The 19,696-nt window shown below is 45.6% G+C and overlaps 1 protein-coding gene across 1 annotated transcript in view; it reads left to right on the top strand.

The window, feature by feature from the left end:
* Positions 1-19,696, top strand: part of TMEM154 (transmembrane protein 154) — a 46,187-nt gene that overhangs the window by 4,388 nt on the left and 22,103 nt on the right. The window contains exons 2-4 of the mRNA XM_026016611.2: positions 3,085-3,138; positions 17,497-17,754; positions 17,844-17,882. Coding sequence (XP_025872396.1) covers positions 3,085-3,138; positions 17,497-17,754; positions 17,844-17,882 — 351 coding nt within the window. The remainder of the gene's footprint in view (positions 1-3,084; positions 3,139-17,496; positions 17,755-17,843; positions 17,883-19,696) is intronic.

The raw sequence follows: 19,696 nt of genomic DNA, 5'->3' as shown, positions 1-19,696 counted from the left end.
AATACGATCTAGTCCTGTCACCGCAGATTAGTATTTGGAAGATATGGAGGCAGGGATGGGCCAGGCTCGAGGAAAGCCAGTGCTTGGACCTCAGGCTTACAGCCCTGCCTTGGGATGGAGAGGGGACAGGCTGAGCAGGCCTCAGGGGTCAGACTGCAAGAGTTGTATGGGCAGGTGCCAAAACCTCATGAAAGGTACAAGCCAACAAAGCGGAGTCTGCTGTGGGGGCATCAGCACCAGCAGCAGGTCAACAAGAAAGCCAAAGTTATTGCCAAGGAGAAAGAAGTAGAGAAAATCAAGTTGAAAATCAGAAGGGGGGGCCAGGGTCCATGGCATCAGGATGATGGTGAGATCAGCCTGGGGGTGGCACACCTGTCTCTGACTAGAACTTTGCCAAAATCATTGCTCCCTCCTTTCCTTCCCCTCTTCCTTCCTTCTTCTTCCTCCTTTCTTATTTTCTTTTTCTCTTCTTTTCTTTTCTTTCCTTCCTCTTTTTTCTTTTTTCTTTTCTTCTCTCTCTTCTTTCCTTCCTTCTTTTCTCCCTTCCTTCCTTCCTTCCTTCCTTCCTTCCTTCCTTCCTTCCTACCTTCCTTCCTTCTCTTTCTCCCATGGCCTAGTGTTTTTTTTTAAATTTATTTTTTACTGGTGTTCAATTTACCAACATATAGAATAACACCCAGTGCTCATCCCATCAAGTGCCCCCCTCAGTGCCCATCACCCAGTCACCCCTACCCCCCGCCCACCTCCCTTTCTACCACCCATAGTTCGTTTCCCAGAGTTAGGAGTCTCTCAAGTTCTGTCTCCCTTTCTGATATTTCCCACTCATTTTTTTCCTTTCCCCTTTATTCCCTTTCACTATTTTTTATATTCCCCAAATGTATGAGACCATATAATGTTTGTCCTTCTCCAACTGACTTACTTCACTCCACGTAATACCCTCCAGTTCCATCCACGTCGAAGCAAATGGTGGGTATTTGTCGTTTCTAAAGGCTGAGTAATATTCCATTGTATACATAAACCACATCTTCTTTATCCATTCATCTTTTGATGGACACCGAGGCTCCTTCCACAGTTTGGCTATTGTGGACATTGCTGCTAGAAACATTGGGGTGCCGGTGTCCCGGCGTTTCACTGCATCTGTGTCTTTGGGGTAAATCTCCAACAGTGCAATTGCTGGGTCGTGGGGCAGGTCTATTTTTAACTCTTTGAGGAACCTCCACACAGTTTTCCAGAGTGGCTGCACCAGTTCACATTCCCACCAACAGTGTAAGAGGGTTCCCTTTTCTCCACATCCTCTCCAACATTTGTCGTTTCCTGCCTTGTTAATTTCCCCCATTCTCACTGGGGTGAGGTGGGATCTCATTGTGGTTTTGATTTGTATTTCCCTGATGGCAAGTGATGCGGAGCATTTTCTCACGTGCATGTTGGCCATGTCTAGGTCTTCCTCTGTGAGATTTCTCTTCATGTCTTTTGCCCATTTCATGATTGGATTGTTTGTTTCTTTGCTGTTGAGTTTAAGAAGTTCTTTATAGATCTTGGATACTAGCCCTTTATCTGATATGTCGTTTGCAAATATCTTCTCCCATCCTGTAGGTTGTCCTTTAGTTTTGTTGACTGTATCCTTTGCTGTGCAGAAGCTTCTTATCTTGATGAAGTCCCAATAGTTCATTTTTGCTTTTGTTTCTCTTGCCTTCCCATGGCCTAGTGTTTTAGCTTTAACATTTAGCCTAAGAGATGGACAGGAGCCCCCTGAGAGCATTGTATAGCCTCCTATGTCCCTACAGCCATCATCCAGCTGCCGTCCAAGAGGCAGATGCAGGTTCTGGAAACGTGCATGGCAACAGTGGGCCGGGTATCCAACGTTGATCATAACAAACGGGTCATCGGCAAGGCTGGGTGGAACCGCTGGCTGGGCAAGAGGCCTTCCAGTGGGCTATGGCACCGAAAGGGGGGCTGGGCTGGCCGCAAGATTCGACCATTGCCTCCCATGAAGAGTTACGTCAAGCTGCCTTTGGCAGCTGCCCAAAACTGATATCCCTGAATTCTAATAAAATCGCTCCTATTTAAAAAAAAAAAAAAAAAAATCTGTTCTAGGAAATCCGCATAGGTAAATTTATCTCTGAGTTTAAATTTCTTGTACCATCTTTTTCTTTCCTTTCTTATTTATTTATTTATTTATTTATTTATTTATTTATTTATTTTATTTATGATAGTCACACACAGAGAGAGAGAGAGATGCAGAGACACAGGCAGAGGGAGAAGAAGGCTCCATGCACCGGGAGCCTGACGTGGGATTCGATCCCAGGTCTCCAGGATTGCGCCCCGGGCCAAAGGCAGGCGCCAAACCGCTGCACCACCCAGGGATCCCTCTTCTTTTTTTAAATAAACATTTTCTGTCCTTGGGATTTCCTTGCTTTTTTGAGATTTCTTTATCAATGTAAAAAGTTGCCTCTTACACTTCATTCAGTAGCTCTAGGTGTTGTATTTTGGGAGAATTTTTCAGGTTACCAACTATACCAGATTACTTGAAAAGGAAATTTTTCTATATAATCAGTCTGGAGAACAATTTGGAAATACTTAGTCAGCTGGATATGTTTATACCCTACAATCCCAATAATTTAATCCTAGGTATATACCCCAGATCAAAAACAAGTGTGCAGCAGAGTCATGGCCAAGGATGCTAATTTTAGCAGTGTTTGTAAAGATGGAAAAAATAGACGCAACTTAAATGAGCAGAAGAAAAATACATGAATTTTAATACAGTCCCAAGATGAGATATCATACAACAGGTAAAATTAAGGAACTAGATAGACCCAAATGTATGAAGATGACTCAATCTCAAATGTAGTGTTGGCCAAGAGAGCCAATTGAAGATTATCCACGGCATGATTGCATTTATTTGAAGTTTTTAAAAACATTCCAAATTATGCTTGTATTGCTTACGGATATAGGCGTATTTGAAAAGTTGCGACTGATACAAGTTAACTTTAGGATACCAGTTACCTTTAGAGAGGGAGGGAGAGGAATGAGACTGGGAGGAGTACAAGGAGGGCTTTAATTGCATCTGTGATGTGTTTCTTTCAGAAGAAAACATGCTGGTCCTGGAATCAACAAATGAAGACCTACTGGCCCAATTCTGTGAGTGTCTTTTTTTTTTTTTTCTGATCTGTGAGCTTGGAATGGTTTTTATATATATCAGTGGCTAAATAAACGCTTGTATAATAGCCTGTGTTTTGCCTTTTGGATCTAAAATATTTATTCTCTGCTCTTTAAGAAAAAGTTTACCAACCCATCTTCTGGCCAATATGGAAAAGTGTAAGATAATTGGTAGATATTCAGTTATCTGCTACGTTACTCTATTCTTTTAGGTATTAGACATTCATGATGAAAAATTATGAGAGTGCCTCTGAGTTCTCAAGCTTTCCTCCATATTTCCCTTCTATAATTCCCAATCTCTTTGAAAGACAGTCGAGATGCCTTCATCTCAACCCACTGCGATCAAGCACAGGACTCAAATGGCTCCATCCGGGCCACCAGTGCCTTCTAATAGCTAAGCCCAAGGGACCCATTTCTGTCCGTATGACATGTTTTCCTCTGCATCGCTTAACATAATTAATCAATTATAGAAACGCTTTTCTTCCTTGAGTCTTTTAGTGCCATTTCCTCGTTGATCTCCTACGACACCGATTATTCCCTTCCCGTCTTTGATGAGGAGTCTTTCTCATCCACCTGCTCATTTCACAGTAACATCCATCTGTTATTTCTTATTCCTTGCACCATTCCTGGGCCATGGGATCCATGCTGATTCCCAAAAAACCACCTCCCTCCAGGCCCAGCTGCCCAGTTCTAGACCCGTATTCTCACCGCCAGCTCTCCTTGGCCACGCAGGAGGGGGCCTTAGGCTCAGCATGTCCAGGAGGGAGCTCCTAGCCCCTGCGAGTGTAGGCCCTTGTTAGCTCTCACCTAGTTACTTCATTGACTTCTTGACCCATCTCCCTGCCTTTAGTCTCCTCTCCAACCCAATTTCATGTAACATCCAGAGCACTAGCCCTATAACCAAAAGTAATCATTTCCCCCTGCACTTCCCCCTTCAGTGGGATTTTATTTCCTTGAGGTAGATGAACAAACCCCTTGACATCATTACAAGGCCCCTTGTGAGGAGTCCTGAGGTCCTTTCCTGCTTCACCCTTCCCACCACATGCCCAATGGTACAACTGCCTGAATGTGCCAAGCTCTGAGGCTTTCTATGTGCTTCGACTATAATGTCTTTCCCTGATACCTTTGCTTGATGAACTCCTGAGATTCAATTTAAAAATCTCCTCCTCTATGAAAATTTCCTGAATCTTCCACCCCCAGGTAAATGAATGCCTTCCTCTCCCATATCATGTCCTTGTACACAAACAAATGGCTCCTAGTAAACTCTATTATAGTTTCTGATTTATGTGCCATCGTCCCTACTTGCCAGTGTCTTCCCAGGGAGACATACACCTGGTCTCGTTCACCTGTATATCCCAGGACCTAGAATAGTGCCTGGTACATAATAAGCACACGACTCAATGACTGAAGAATGACATGAAATTTATCCAAGATTTACATGTATTTGTGACAAAATCATAATCATTCAAATAATAAAATGAAACTGTGGTAATACTTGGATAATATGATTTTTTTTAGTTAACGCTGTTTTATCTTATTCCAAAATGTTAACTATCTTGAATCTTTTTTATGTATAAATAGTTTATTTCTGTCTTCTGGAACTAAAACAGGCAACAGTTATTGCTTCCCTTCCTGTGGAGAATACTATGTAGCCACATCTATGAGTAGTATTGAGAAAGTATTCTTTTTTTTTTTTTTTAAGCTTTTCTTTATTTATTCATGAGAGACACTCAGAGAGAGACAGAGATATAGGCAGAGGGAGAAGCAGGCTTCCTGGGGGGAGCCTGATGCTCACATGATCCCAGGATCCCAGGATCATGACCTGGGCCAAAGGCAGACACTCAACCATTGAGCCACCCAGGTGCCCCACTGAGAAAGTATTCTTATCTATCTTCCTCTCAAACTAGGGATGGAGTTCAGACCCAGAAATTATGCATTGAGCAGCATGACAATTTGCAGAAAGTCCAGGTGGTCACAAACATTTTAGGGAGACTTTTGAAGGGAAGACAAAAGGAATACAAGTTCCATAGAAGATAAATTTCAAGCCAGTAAGAGCGGATTTGAAAACTCAAAAAAGAAATAAAATTTCTGTAACATGAAGTGAATAGAAAAATCTGCCTGGGGGGTGGGAGTGGGGAGGACAACACAGAAGCCTTTCCTGACTAATTAAAGAAGATGGTTTGAAAGGAGAGTTATCTACTGGAGCAGGGTCCAGTTGGTGGTGGTGTTTTGGTTTCTTTTCCTTGAACAGAACCATCCAATCTAGTTTGTTTTTGAAATTTGAATTTTTCTTCTATGTGTCTTTGTTGTATATGAATAAAACCACCTTTATTGTTTCCTGCCTCCCTACTCCATTGTAGTTTTCAGAAATAGGAGCCCCAGTGGTTACTCGGGTTTCCTGACATATGTTTTTGTCTTCCAGTGACAAAAATATTAATTTAAAAATTCATGTATTTTTTTAAGCATTATGTTTATTTCTGGTTAAGATGACTAGATTTAGCAGATAAAAATATCCAGTTAAATGTAAGTTTCAAACAAACACTTTTTTTTTTTTTTTTAGTGTAAGTACTTCTCATACAATTCAATGTAAATAGAGGCCACACAAATATTGCATGGGACACATTTATACTAAAAAATTATTTGTTGTTTATCTGGTATTCAAATTTAACTGGGCATCCTGGACTTTAGTAACTGTGTGAATGCGATTATCTCTTATCAAGCAAAGATCATCCCTATGTTGGTGTATCACTAAGACCACAGGCATATTGGCTATGTAGCCAGTTAACAGATATTAGAAAAAAATTTAGGCTGAGTCCTAGACCAAACATTCAAATAACAAGGAAATAAATTGTGCTGGGGAAAAAAAAAAAAAAAAAACACGAGATAAACAAAACAAAACCAAAAACACCCCAATGCTTACATAGATTGAAACCAGGAATCCAAGAGTGGATCAACTTTAGAGAATCTACTAATGTAATCCATCATGTTAAAAACTAGATAAGAAAAAAAGTGCAGGATTATATTAATAAGGGCAGAAGGGAGGTTGGCAAGAGATTGGGACTGCCCAGGATCAGCAGCTCAAGCGGCAACATTCAATTCTCAGTGCCCGAAACCTGTTAGATTGTCCAGGATGGAGGGGGCAGGACTGAGTCTCTTTCAAGGTAAAATAAGATCAGGAGCAAGCAGGGCTTAGGAGACCTAGTAAGGGACTTTGCTGACCCCAGAAAATCCAACCCACAATTTGTTCCCCTCAGACACCACTTCAGAGACCTCAGGAGATTACCCCCTTCCTTGGCCTCCTGTCATAAGAACACTTCCCCAAAATAAAACAAATTCTTGCTCTCTGCTCCCCCATAGGCTAGTGATGGTAACTTCTGATTACACCCCCTCCCCCTTCCTCCTGCTGCTCACAGTGAAGGTACATTAGCCCCTGGGATACCAGCCCACATCTCTTTCCCCTGCTCTCTGCCCTCTAATTTATCACAAACATACATCTCCACTCATGTTTTGGCTTGTCCCTGTCTTTTTCAGGGGCCTTCTCTGGCAGCTCTGAGCCTGTGCTGACCTGAGGGCCCACATGCCCCGCACAAGAGCCCACCTTGTCTCCCTTCCCTACTCAGAGTGGGGCTGATAGCAGGCCAGGGAGAGGGCAAGGGCGTGGCCAAGAACTTTTGTTTTCAACTTACTCTCTGAAGTTGAATTTTTGAAACTGGCTATTCAAAAGCGAGATAGAAGTATAATAAAAACGGAAAAGGATTCAGATGAGTAATGACAATAACTATCATTTTAATAAAATCCTTTTTTTCCCCATTTGCAAGCACTCGTGTGTCTATTATCCCACTAATGGTAGAGTTGTGGTTTTTAAAATCTGATTCATTTACTTGAGAGAGAGTGTGTGTGCAAGTGGGGTGAGGGGCAGGGGGAGAAGCAGACTCCCCGCTGAGCAGGGAGCCCTACATAGGGCTTGATCCCCAGACCCTGGGATCATGACCTGAGCTGAAGGCAGATGCTTAACTGACTGAGCCTCCCAAGTGCCCAGTAGAGAGAGGTTTTTTTAAAATATTTTATTTATTTATTCATGAGAGACAGAGGCAGAGACACAGGTAGAGGGAGAAGCAGACTCCATGCAGGGAGCCCGACGTGGGACTAGATCCCGGGACTCCAAGATCATGCCCTGGGCCAAGGGCAGGCGCTAAACCGCTGAGCCACCCAGGGATCTCGAGAGTTCTAAATGTCAAAAGTGTATATATATTGCGTCCCATAAAAATACACACATTCTTCTTAAGCCGCCAGGTGCCCGCAGGCCAGAATAGGTCTGCAGTGTGCAAAGCGGTAGTCAGGTGGTCAGAACCGCAGCTTCCCCAGGTGAGCAACTTTAAATCGAGACAGCCTCAGGGTCTGGGCAAATCTGAATAAACAGGAGTAAACCTTCTCTTTAAAAAGCATCAAAAAAAAAAAAAAAAAAGACATCAAAATAAAATGTTTAAAACGCAACAGACATCAGAGCGTCGCAGGCCCCTTTGTGGGCCACGTTTTCATCTGACAGTAAATTGCAGCCGCAGGTGCTTCTCAGGGCAACGGGGTAGAAACGCGAACAAGCCTCACAAGCGAACTCCCGGACTGAGGCGTCTTACCGGGTGACCCGCCTCAAAACGAGCACAAGACACCTTGTCAACCTTCTTTCAACGTGAGGCCTTGTCACCTCCAGGCATCGGCTGGCTGCGGAGAAAGGTGCAGGGGCACAGGCAGCTCTAGCCCAAGGCCCCTAGAGTCAGGCCCTGCCCTTGCCCCTCGGGCCTTTGCCCCCCGCCGATGAGCCCACTTCTTCCCACCCCATCCTCTTCAGCTAAGCCGGCCCGGAAGATACACCGCACAGTCCACCCAGCATCGCAGACTACGTAGGGCAGCAGAGCTCACGATGGAAACGCCAACCGGGGGGCGCAGGGGGGCTCAGCTGCCTTCAGCTCGGGTCGTGACCCCAGGGTCCTGGGCTCCCTTCTCCCCGGGGAGCCTGCTTCCCCCTCTTCCCCTGCCTCTCCCTGGGCTTCTGCTTGCTCTTTCCTTCTCTTTCTCTCTGGCAAATAAATAAAATCTTTAAAAAACAACTGTCCATCCAGTTCCCTAGTCCTGCCTCCAGAGAATCAGGTCACCTGTGGGAAACTATGGGGAACCCCAGATTCCCCCCGCCCCGCCCCTACCCAAACAAACAAGAACCAGAAACATGAAATTTCATCACTCAGGATTCTTACTCGGCGTTAAGCAGTTCCTCTCTTTCTCCAGTGTTTTCTTTACAACTTAGAGAACTGAGGAAACCACCTTAGGTCCCTATTTCTTTGTGACCAAGAATGGACTGTGTGTTTCCTTGGAGGGCGGACAGAGGGAGGAGGACAGGATGTGTGTATATATATATATATATATTTTGAGATTGTGTTTATTTATTTGCTTATTTATTTTTAAAGATTTTATTTTACTTATTCATGAGAGATGAGAGACAGAGACACAGGCAGAGAGAGAAGCAGGCTCCATGCAGGGAGCCCGATGAGGGACTTGATCCCGGGCCTCCAGCATCATGCCCTGGGCCGAAGGCAGGTGCTAAACTGCTGAGCCACCCAGGGATCCCCAAGATTGTATTTATTTATTAGAGAGAGAGAGAGCAAGCATGGAGGGGTGGAGGTGGGGGGAGAGAGAGAGCGACAGAGACAGAGACAGAGACAGAGAGCAAGGACGAGCCAGAGGGAGAGGGAGAAGCAGGCTCCTTGCTCAGTGGGAAGCCCGACATGAGAATCAATCCCAGGACCCCAGGATCATGTCCTGGGCCGAAAGCAGACGCTTCACTATCTGAGCCACCCAGTCCTTCCTCCCCCAGCGATGTTCTTGATAAAAAGGTGAGAGATGCCCTAACATCGTCTCTCAGACAAGCCTGGCCTACTTCTATTTCCTGAACAACGCGTACCCAGTGGCTACTGAGCAGCAGACAGGGTTCCAGGTGCTAGGGGTAGATACAGGGCCAAACCGTGGAGGCATCGGTTGACAAACAGGCACCTGAATGAAATGCTCTCAGATAATGAACAATGAGTTCATACTGTCTTGAAACCAAGCAAACCAGAGAAAGGGCGGGACACTTCAGAAGCCCATGCGTGGTCCATGCAGGTCGGTGTCCCAACCCCAAGGAGCCCGTGTCCATTTACTTGGTGTTGGCATCTCCCTGCATCAAACACAATTATACTCCCACAGACAGGCTGGGGCCTCATGAGTCTGCTAAGTCAGTGGTTCCCATTTTCCCCTGGCCCATCACAGCCAGATTTCACAGATGCTGAACAACTGCTTTTCAAAAGATACCAGAACCGAAGAGATAGACCATTTATCTGACAGATGCATATACCTGTTAATTTTGCTTTCAGAGGCTTCTTTCTGTGTAGGGTTCTTCAATCATCTTTAAAGCTAGTCAGGACTATCTTCATGAATAGCAACAAATTAAAATAAAGCCAACTGAATTACAGTCTAACTCAGTAACTCTCGGGTCGCCTGGGTGGCTCAGTGGTTGAGTATCTGCCTTTGGCTCAGGGTGTGATCTGGGGGTCCTGGGATCGAGTCCCACGTCGGGTTCCCTGCATGGAGCCTGCTTCTCCCTCTGCCTGTGTCTCTGCCTCTCTCTTTGTCTCTCATGAATAAATAAATAAAATTCTTAAAACAAAACAAAAAACCAGTTTAACTCAGTAACTCTCAACCCAGCATACTTACTTACTAAGCTCACTGGGGGAGCTTTTAAAACATATTGTTGCCCACGTGCAGCCACAGATACCCTCACATAACTGCTTTGGGTGGAGCTTAAAACCCACTAGGTGATGTGGGTGCACAGTAAGTGTTGAGAACAAGAGGTGTTATTAATAATTAAACACAACTAAATGAGGTTGTTTGTGCAACTTAAACCAATGGCTGTCAAAGTATGGCCTCCAGAGCAGCAGCAGCAGCAGCAGCATTTTTTTTTTTAGAAATGAAGATTCTTAAAAAAAAAGAAAAGAAAAGAAAAAAAAAGAAATGAAGATTCTTGGAGCACCTGGCTGGCTCAGTCAGTAGAGCGTGTGGTTCTTGATTTTGGGGTTGTGGGTTTCAGCCCCATGTTGAGTGGAGAGAATACTTAAAAATAAAATTTATTTTTAAAAGCCTTAGGGACACCTGGGTGGCTCAGTGGTTGAGAGTCTGCCTTTGGCTCCGGGTGTGATCCCGGGGTCCTGGGATTACGTCCCACATCAGGCTCCCCTTGGGGAGCCTGCTTCTCCCTCTGCCTCTCTCTGTGTGTCTCTCATGAATAAATAAATAAAATATATATTTTTAAAAAGCCTTACAATTCTTGGCCTCATCCCAGACTTATTAAGCAGTAACTCTGGGAACAGGGGCCAGCACTCTGTGTTTGGGAAGCCCTCCAGGTGATTCCGATGCTAGAGTCTGAGGACCCGTGGTGTACCCCTCCCAGCTGTTCTATCAGCAGTGACCTTTGCTGGAGAAGAGGGTTTTACACTCCAGCACACCCTCTCGTAGTCAGACTTCCCCTGGAAGGCATGCATGCCTGTCACAGTTCTCTCTCAGCCTCGCCTGGCCACAGTCTCCCAGGGGCTCCAGGCTTCAGTGATGATTTTTAAGCGGTTGCATTCTGGTGATCGAGTTGGCAGCTGCCGGGCAAGCCTTTGGCATCCAACTCCCTGACCTCTGATTCTTCTCCAGTTCACCAAGGAGAAGCAGCACAGGAGGGCAGAGTGCTGGGGTGGCCCAGGGCAAGACAGGAAGTGGGTAGGGTGGGGGCCTCGGATTCACCCTGAGAACTGCAAAAAATACTGAGGCCTCCGTTCACTGCAGATATTATGAGGTGAAGCTTTAGGCCTCAGGTGTACGAGCAGGTGCCCAGATGATTCCTTTGTGCGGCCAAGGCCGAGCACCACCGAGAGCTTCTTGGCTTGGTTTTGTCTCCCCCTTCGAACACTGGCTGGCTCTCTGCCGTGTGCGGACGTGCAGGGGGATGGGACGTAGGCAGACTTTGGTGCCTTGAATATCTTGAGATCCATATCCTCCAGGTACTCCTCAGAGCAGGGCTGAGTTTGAAGGCCTGACACCAGACTTGCGTCTTCTTTCGTTTCATTATCTGAATTATAAAATTGTTTAAAAAATCAGAAAATAAGCGGAAATAAAATAGTTGACACAGTTTGTGCCCGGAGTCGACGTAACAGGTGAAAGAACGGGTCCTCCGACTGAGGCCCGACATACCTGATGCGATCCTGAGCTTAGTGCCCTTCTCTCGGCCTTGCTCCCTTTTACGTTATAACAGCAGCGTGGCGTTCTTGCAGTTGGTAGGTGATCCTTGTTGTTCTCTTTTTAACTTAAAAAACTGGAGCTTGCTTGCCTCTTCGTCCCATTTTCGGAAAAGAGGTTGGCTTGTTTGCTTTACCGGGAAGCAGAGTCATTTCCACTTAGTGATGGGGTTTGGAGCAGTGATGGGGCCACGTGTCCGCTCACCTGCTGGGGCTGCCAGGCTCACCTCAAGCATTTCCCCCAGTTTTCCACAGATGAGGATGTGCCCCCCAGAGTCCCTGCCACATGTGTGGAATGTGCATCCCAGATGTGTTTCATGGCTGTTGTCAATAATCATTTGTAAGTGACTCTGGGACTGTGCAGTTGATTATCTGACAATTTGGAGGATTTGAGGGTTAAAAGCCAAGTGAAGTACTGCAGCTTGGGGTCATCCTTCACGCGACCCCTCCCATTATCTGTTGGTAAGGCAGAGGGAGAGGGATGGTGGGAGTGAGAATGTGGTGGGAGGGGGCTGGCCTGCGCTGGGGCCACTTGGGAGGGAGACCAGGCTTTTGCCAGAGCAGCCACCTGCAGCCCTTGCTGCCGTGGTTCCTCGGGCAGGTCACTGCGGGCTCCAGGGCCACGCACCCGGTGGCCTTCACACGGCCTGTCTGCTTATCACGTGTTGTCCCTGCTCTCTCTTCTTTTCTGTACTTTTGCTGGCCAGTGCGGCTCCCTTTTCGCTCTTCTGCTTGATCCTCTTGGTTTCTGCAGCTTTTTCAGTTTTACCCCCACCCCCCGGGGCCATACATCTTTTACCCTGAAATATGTCCAAATTTGGGCCAGAAGACACAACAGGAAAAATGAAGACATTATACAGGCAGGTTAGTCCCCTGGGAGCAGCAGAGACCCTGGTGAGCCTAGGGGTGGGGGGAGGGGGGCGCACAAAGGAGGTGGCGAGTCTCCCAACACCTGGCATGAGTGGGTGCTCCACAGGCCACCTGGCAGCTCAGGCTCGTGACTCCCTTTGCTCTTCATACGAACACGGTGGGGTGGGCAGGACAAGGGCCTCCTTCTCTGGCCTCTAGGAAAGAGAGGAGTCAACCCCTGGGGGGCTTTCTTGGGCCCTGCTGGTGGGAGCCCACATCCTGCCCTCCACGATGCCGTGGAGATACCCGCAAATTCCATGAGCCGCACAGGACGTGCCTTGCACATTCTGTTCCACACACGTGCTCCAGGCCCACTCCCTGAGAGAGAGTTCTGGGTTCTCCCCTAGTAATGCTGGACCCAAGAAGGGTCTGTAGAATGTCGCTTTTACCCAAGAGTCCAAGATGGTTCCTGTGGGAAATTGCCATTGGCTGTTACAGGCATGAGCAAGTGTTGCTTGGAAAGGCTGGGGTTGGGCACCATGATGGCTCAGTGGTTGAGTGTCTGCCTTTGGCTCAGGTCATGGCCCCGGGGTCCTGGGGTCCTGGGATCAAGTCCCGTGTCAGGCCCCCTGACAGGGAGCCTGCTTCTCCCTCTGCCTCTGTCTCTGCCTCTTAAGAGTAAATAATAAAATCTTAAAAAAAAATAGAAAGAAATGGCTAGTATCTAAAGATGTGTCTGAGCTTGAGTGGTTTCAGGGGGCCCTGTGTCCATTGGGGTAAGAGTTGTTGTTACCCCACAGGCCACAGGAGGAACCTCCCCAGTGCTCTGGGGAAAAGTCCCTTGAGTTGCCCTCTGCACCCCCCTGTCTGCTTTTGTGACCCCCTGGCTCCCCTGTGGGGCCCACCTTGGGTTCATCCACCTCTGGTTTCCTTACCTGACGCTTACTCTGTCCCCATGCTTGGTTACTGATTCGATTCAATGGCCCACCCTGGTTTTCCAGCTTTCCTTTTGGTGATGTGTAATGCTCCTGGCACAAATTCTTGGAGCTGATCCCCACAATTTGTCAACTGCCCCCCTTCCCGTCCAGCACCCCCTACACACCTAGCACTTTCCTGACTTCGTTTCTGCCGGTTCTCGTTGTGTGAGGCCTGGACTGGAGCGATCTTGGACAAGTCGTGAGGACAGACCACCCAGAGAAGTTTGCTGCTGTCCCCTCTCCTCCTGCACCCAACACCCTCGCTCCTGCTCTCCCACACTCGAGACGAAATACAGACAGGACGTGCACGTGTGCCAGCTGAAGGGCGTGCAGGGGTGCTTATTGTAGCATCGTTCAATGCACAAGAAACAACCTAAATCTCTATCAATAGGAAGAGGTTATGACACATCCTGGTAATAGGGGAAAAAACAACTCTCTGTGTATGGATATAAAGTAATCTTGAAGACCAATTTTTAAGTGCAAAAAGAAAGAGACAGAACATATATAAATTTTGTTATCTTTTGTGTTAAAAAAAAAGCAAACAGGAAACGATATTTGTATATGCATGGAGCTTTTCTGGAAGGCAACAGAAACACTGGCTGCCTCTGGGGAGGGAACGTGAGTGACTGGGGGAAGTGGTGATAGTGACATTTCCTTTCTGAGAGCTTAGTACCACGTGTCTAGTGCCAACTCAAAAATTCTAATTAGAAGCAAGATGAGCACCCGAATGTGTGGAAATGTGGAAATAGATGGGGTGCTGGGGATCACCGCTTAGTTGTGCAGATTAGGACATTAAGCCACAAGGGTAAATAATTTGTTCAAATTCCCAGGACGACGAAGCGGCAAGAGCTGTGACTAGAACCTTCACTGTTATTTGGCATTTATGCTCTAGGGAGCGCAGCTTCCAGACCGTATGTAGCAGAACTTAGAAATGACAGGCTTGTACCCCAGGCTAAGACGTTCGAGAATCAGCTTCCTCATCTGTAAAATGTGTACAGTACAGTTGTTGTGAAGATGAAATTAAGTAGTGCCTGTGTCCTAGTTCCTAGCACATACCAAGCATCTGATAAATGCCAGTTACTGTTATTTATTATTTTTGGCTACGATAATGTTCGTTGGGGCAGAGAGGACTGGGAGGAAGGTTATCAGAGAAGTATCTGGAGATGAAGGTGTGTAGGGTGAAAAGAAAAACAGAGAAGGAAAGAGAGAGAGAGAGAGGCCACCCCCTTGGTTCTTATTTATGTAGATAGTCACTGGAGATTCTGAGGGAGTCAATGATGCAAAATGTATGTTAGGATGTAGGATGTATGTGAGAGGGATATTGGGGAGAGAAATCCCAGCCCATTTTACTGCAGATTGTCACTAAAGGCCACCTGTGATCAGCACTGCTCCTTATGCTAAAAATAAAAGCATAACCCAGGACCATCTGGTGTGCTTTCTTTCCGTTTCTCTTTTGTTCCTGACTACCCAAATGCCCTTGTTATTCCTGCCACCTTATTCCTTTTTCTATTTTCTCTTCTGGGGCCCTGGGTCAAGTGGTGATTCAAAGCCTCTCTTGGAGGGGCACCTGGTTGAGCATCCAACTCCTGGTTTTGGCTCAGGTCGTGATCGCAGGGTTGTGGGATCGAGCTCTGCTCTGGGCTCTGTGCTCAGGGCATGTCTGCTTGTGATTCTCTCTCCCCTTCTCTCTGCTCCTCCTCCCACGAGCTCTCTCTCTCAAATAAATAAATTAAAAACATAAAATAAATAAATCTTAAAAAAAAAAAAGCCTTCCTTGGAGAGGTGCTGAACACATCCTGCTGTTCTGGGCAGCTTTGCTTACAGCACATCTGGGCTGAGTCGCTTAGCAGGAGCCCTACAAAGCCAAGGTTTCTGGGACTCATCCCCCTGTCCTTCCCCTTTGTGCCAGGAAGCCACCTCCTTATAGGCAGAGGGGCAAGGACATGGGTTCCATCTCTTGTTCACCCCGCGGTGACTAGTAACCATTCTATTCCTGTCTTATTAGGAAGATACCATGTGAGTGAGGTTTAAAGCTCAGGTTCAGTGACTAGCCTTCGTGGGTTCAAATCCTCCTCCATGATTGCTCTGTGACCACAGGCCAGTTGTGTAACCTCTTTCCCCAGTTTCCATCTGGAAAAATGGTGAGGACAAAATGAGATATTCTGGGTAAAAGGCAGAGCACAAGACTTGGCTTAGTAAATTCTCTATAAAGGTTAGCCTGATACAGTGGCAGCAGCCTCAGCTGTAGTAGAAGCAAGCAAAAGAAATAAAAGGCAAGTCTGGGTATTTGAGGAAGGTCCATAAGCACTGACCTCAGGGAATGGGGTCAGGATCACCAAGTGCACCTGCACCTGTGCCACTCCCCCACTGACCCCTCCCCTGCCCCCCCCCCCCCATATATGTCCAGTTGTCACTGGCTGGATTATCAGTGAAGAATACTATTTGATCCCAGTATTTCTGCAAGAAGGGTGATGCTAAGGAGGAGATTGCTCTAGTGGACAAATATCTTTTCCTGGTTCAGGGTGATAAATGATGCATCGAAGCCTTTAACGTATGTGTCATTTTTATTAATTTATTACCTTATTTCAAAGACATAAATATAAAATAAAGCCACTTAACCCAGACAGAGGTCAATAAATAGTAGATATTTTTTTAAAAAAATCCTGCTTTTGGCAAAAACAGATGAAGAACACCAGTTCGTTAGACTCTGCAGTTTGTAATTGATTCTGGTGGTTTGGGGTGGCATTTACCAATGGGATTATCAAATCCCTGGTCTTGGAGGAAATGGAAATGTTCATATGTATAACCAAAAAAAAAAATTAGACTGTGATCAAACAAGCATTTTTATAAATTAAATCAGAGGGATCCATTGTCCTTTGGTCATGCAAGTTGATAAAGTTGAATTGGCTCTGCAGGGGCCAGTCTGTCATTGTGTGCAGGGTAGCCTAACCTCTGCTTGAAGCAGCTGACTTTTCTGTTTACATAGCAACTCACACTTTAGAATGAACTTTCACATAAGTTATTTGATAAGTCTTCTGTGGCCTAAACTAATAGGCCCTTTGCCTCGGTGGGCCCCCTTTGAACCACAGGCAATGTTGTACCCCGGTACGACAGTAACCCCCAGCTTACTAACTGTGCTCACTACCTAGCCCAGGTAAGGAAAGATTTCTCAGGTAATCATCAGGCTAATGGTCCTTCCCTGCCCTGTGATGGTTTTCCAACACAATCTGACATTCAAACAGAATGAACTTGCTTAGGCTTCTATATAGGGAAAGTTCTAAAGATGCTTTTTTCTTAAATACATTTAAATATTGGTGCAGTTTCCTTAGTCTCTAAGGGAATCTCCTTCTTGAGAATTTTGCCTCACAAATGAGATGTGCACTGTGTTTTTATTTAGAATCCAGGAAGATTTCTGTCAGATAATCTCAGAGAGACTCAGTTCTCCGCAGAATGTGCGACCTGACACTGAGACCCCAGATCAGTCACCCCAGTTTCCAAGAAAGAATTCTTGGAAATAGCTAAACTTTTATTAAAAATTAGGACAGTGTGGGACACCTGGGTGGCTCAGTTAGTTAAGCTTCCGACTCTTGGACTCTTAGTTTCAGCTCAGGTCGTGATCGTAGGGTTGTGGGATCGAGCTTACTGTCAGGCTCTGCACTCAGCCAGAGTCTGCTCCAGATTCTCTCCCTCTCCTCCTGCCCCTCTCCCTCTGCTCCTGCCCTTGCTCACACGAGCATACGTGCGCTCTCTCTAAAGCAAGTAAATAAATAAATAAAATTCTAGAAAAATTCAGGACAGTGTGCATTCCCTTCTACCCAAGTGTTATGTGGCAAGTAGTTAACTGTTAGTAAATATGGATTTAGATTTATCCAGAAATGTTATTGAAATAGCCTGATACCCTATAGGAGATGTTCTGGAATATCACCCTTGACATAGTAAAGCTTCTCAATGCCACATACATTTATCTGGTCAAGGCTAAACTGCCTGCATTTGTGGAAGTTTATCTCTAGGCTCTGATTCCATGTTCAATATACTCTCAGCTTGAGCTCTATTTACGTTAAATCAATACTCTGTCACACAGAACGAGAAGACCAAATGCAGTGGATCAAGTTTACCACTTGATGCATGTAGGATATATTTAAAAATCATTGAAAACATAACATAGTAGCTTTGTCTCCATGGCAATCTCAATTTTGTGTGTGTCCCTACAGATTTACCTGAGGAACCAGAACAGTCAGGGGATATGCCCCTGGAAGTGGATGGCAGAGAAGATTTTAATACTAATGCTACGTTTCCCACGGTGACCACAGAAACATTACCTGCAAATACAAGTTTTATCGACTTTGACGATGATGCAGATCAGTTAGAATTTATATTAATGGTGTTGATCCCACTGATTTTATTTGCCCTCCTATTTTTATCAGTGATAATCCTTGTAACACGCTATAGGAGAAAAAGAGCCAAACAAGGTAACTATTTCGTATGTTCCCATTTCCAGACAATTGCTTCATGTGTTAATGAACAGTCAGTTAACAAAATACTTCTTGCTTCTACACAGAGCCGTATAGCCCAGGATCTCAGAGTGCCTTACAGACATGTGAGTATGATCCTGACGCCTGTCTGGAGTTGGGGATGGGGAAGGAAAGAACCAAGAGTTTTTTAAGTTGAGCAACAAGGACTACGTAATGTAGTAAGTGATGAATATTCCCTTATATTTCAAAAAGAGAATAGCTTCAGCCTCAATTGAGATTTAAAACACACAGCTGCTGTCTCTGTACCTTATCCAGATGAGGGCCCTGTCTAATACCAGCCAACAGGTCCATGCAACATTCCATACGGTGTAGGAAACCAGGAAGATGGCAAAGCAGTGGGTCACATTGGGGCTGGGGATGAGACCTGGGCTCATCTCCACCAGAAGAGCATTCTTCTGTGTATATTTCTGTCGAAGATATGGTTTTCTCCTCCATGCCACATCCCAATTTGATTGTGCAAAGGCTAGAGTAAAGCATTGTTCTAATTCTCGTTAAAGCCACGCTAACTTTTGTATGAAATTCCCAATTGGCTGCAGATTACCATCAACAATCTGAAACCAATCCAATAGGGAGTTCCCTAGCTCCGAGATACCCCCGTGAGTATTCAGTTCTAAATCTAGAAGCAATGAACACGGGGTGTCAGGGTGCTTCTAAGTCCACAGTAGACTTGAGTAATTTTGGCTTGTTCTGCTAAAAGTGACTCCAATTAGATTTTTAAAATATATTTTATTTATTTATTTGAGAGAAAGAAAGAGAGAGAGAGAGAGCATGAACCAGGCTTAGATGCAGAGAGAGAAGCAGGCTCCCCGCTGAGCAGGGAGCTCGACGTGGGACTTGATCCCAGGACCATGAGATCATGACCTGAGCCAAAGGCAGATGCTCAACCAACTGAGCCATCCAGGTGTCCCTCCAATTAGATTTGTATAAGTTTTTTTAAAAAGTTGAAGCCTTTGGTTATTCCAAAAAATCACTCGGGGGCTGAGACCATCTCTAACAAGCTACGTATTGATACGTGCATACAAAACTCACTCAACATACCTCCCACTCGCTACTAAGGACCCCCTGGCTTCGAGATCATGCCCTTGGCCTGCAGGCCCGGCTCACTGTCCTTGCACCAGGAGAGCCTTTAAGTTCTCAGCAGGAGCTATCAATGATCATTTTCCATTAGGCCAGCAGGTATGGTAAGTAGGAGCTAGAGAAGAAGCACCGATGTGCATTACCTTTCTTGGCAGGAACCAATATAATAGATTCCAAGGGAGCACAAAATACACACGCCTCTCCACTGCTTGAAATTTCAGGGTCACATGTGCGCTCCTTTGTAAGCTAAAGAAAAAGATAAAGCAAACAGGGCTGTCTGTACCCCTATTTTTTTAACCTCAGGGAAAGTAAGAATTTCCTGCTTAAACCATAACCTGAGCCAGTTTTACCTAATGATGTCACAGGACTTGGAGGGGGAGGATGGGGCTGCCCATTCAAATGTGTGTGCTTTTAGACTCTAAATCCAGGAAAGGATTTTTCATTGACTTTCATTGTGAGAATCTCAAAGTTCAAAAGCCATTCATAATCAAGAACTGGCCTCATTCTCAGATGGCTCGTGCATCGTACACTGGAGCCACACTCGAAGTATTTGCTATTCCCGGAGCCAGGCTTACACATTCATGATGCTTTCAGGCCTGGTTGACACTATTCTTCTGTTTGGGGTTTCCTTCTTGTCTGCTTGGCAAACTGCCACCCTGTTCCTCAATGCCCAGTTCTGAAGTTTTTATGAAGCCTTGAGTAATCACTCCCCGGGCAAAATTAATCACCGCCTCTTCTGTGCTTTTACAGACGATGTTGACACTTACCATGCACTGTATTTATGTATTTATGTTGGGATAAA

This window comes from Vulpes vulpes, chromosome 10 (assembly GCF_048418805.1).
Source record: "Vulpes vulpes isolate BD-2025 chromosome 10, VulVul3, whole genome shotgun sequence".
Classification (NCBI taxonomy): Eukaryota; Metazoa; Chordata; class Mammalia; order Carnivora; family Canidae; genus Vulpes; species Vulpes vulpes.
Note: the sequence above shows the minus strand (reverse complement) of the source record. Positions and strands in the feature narration are given on the sequence as shown.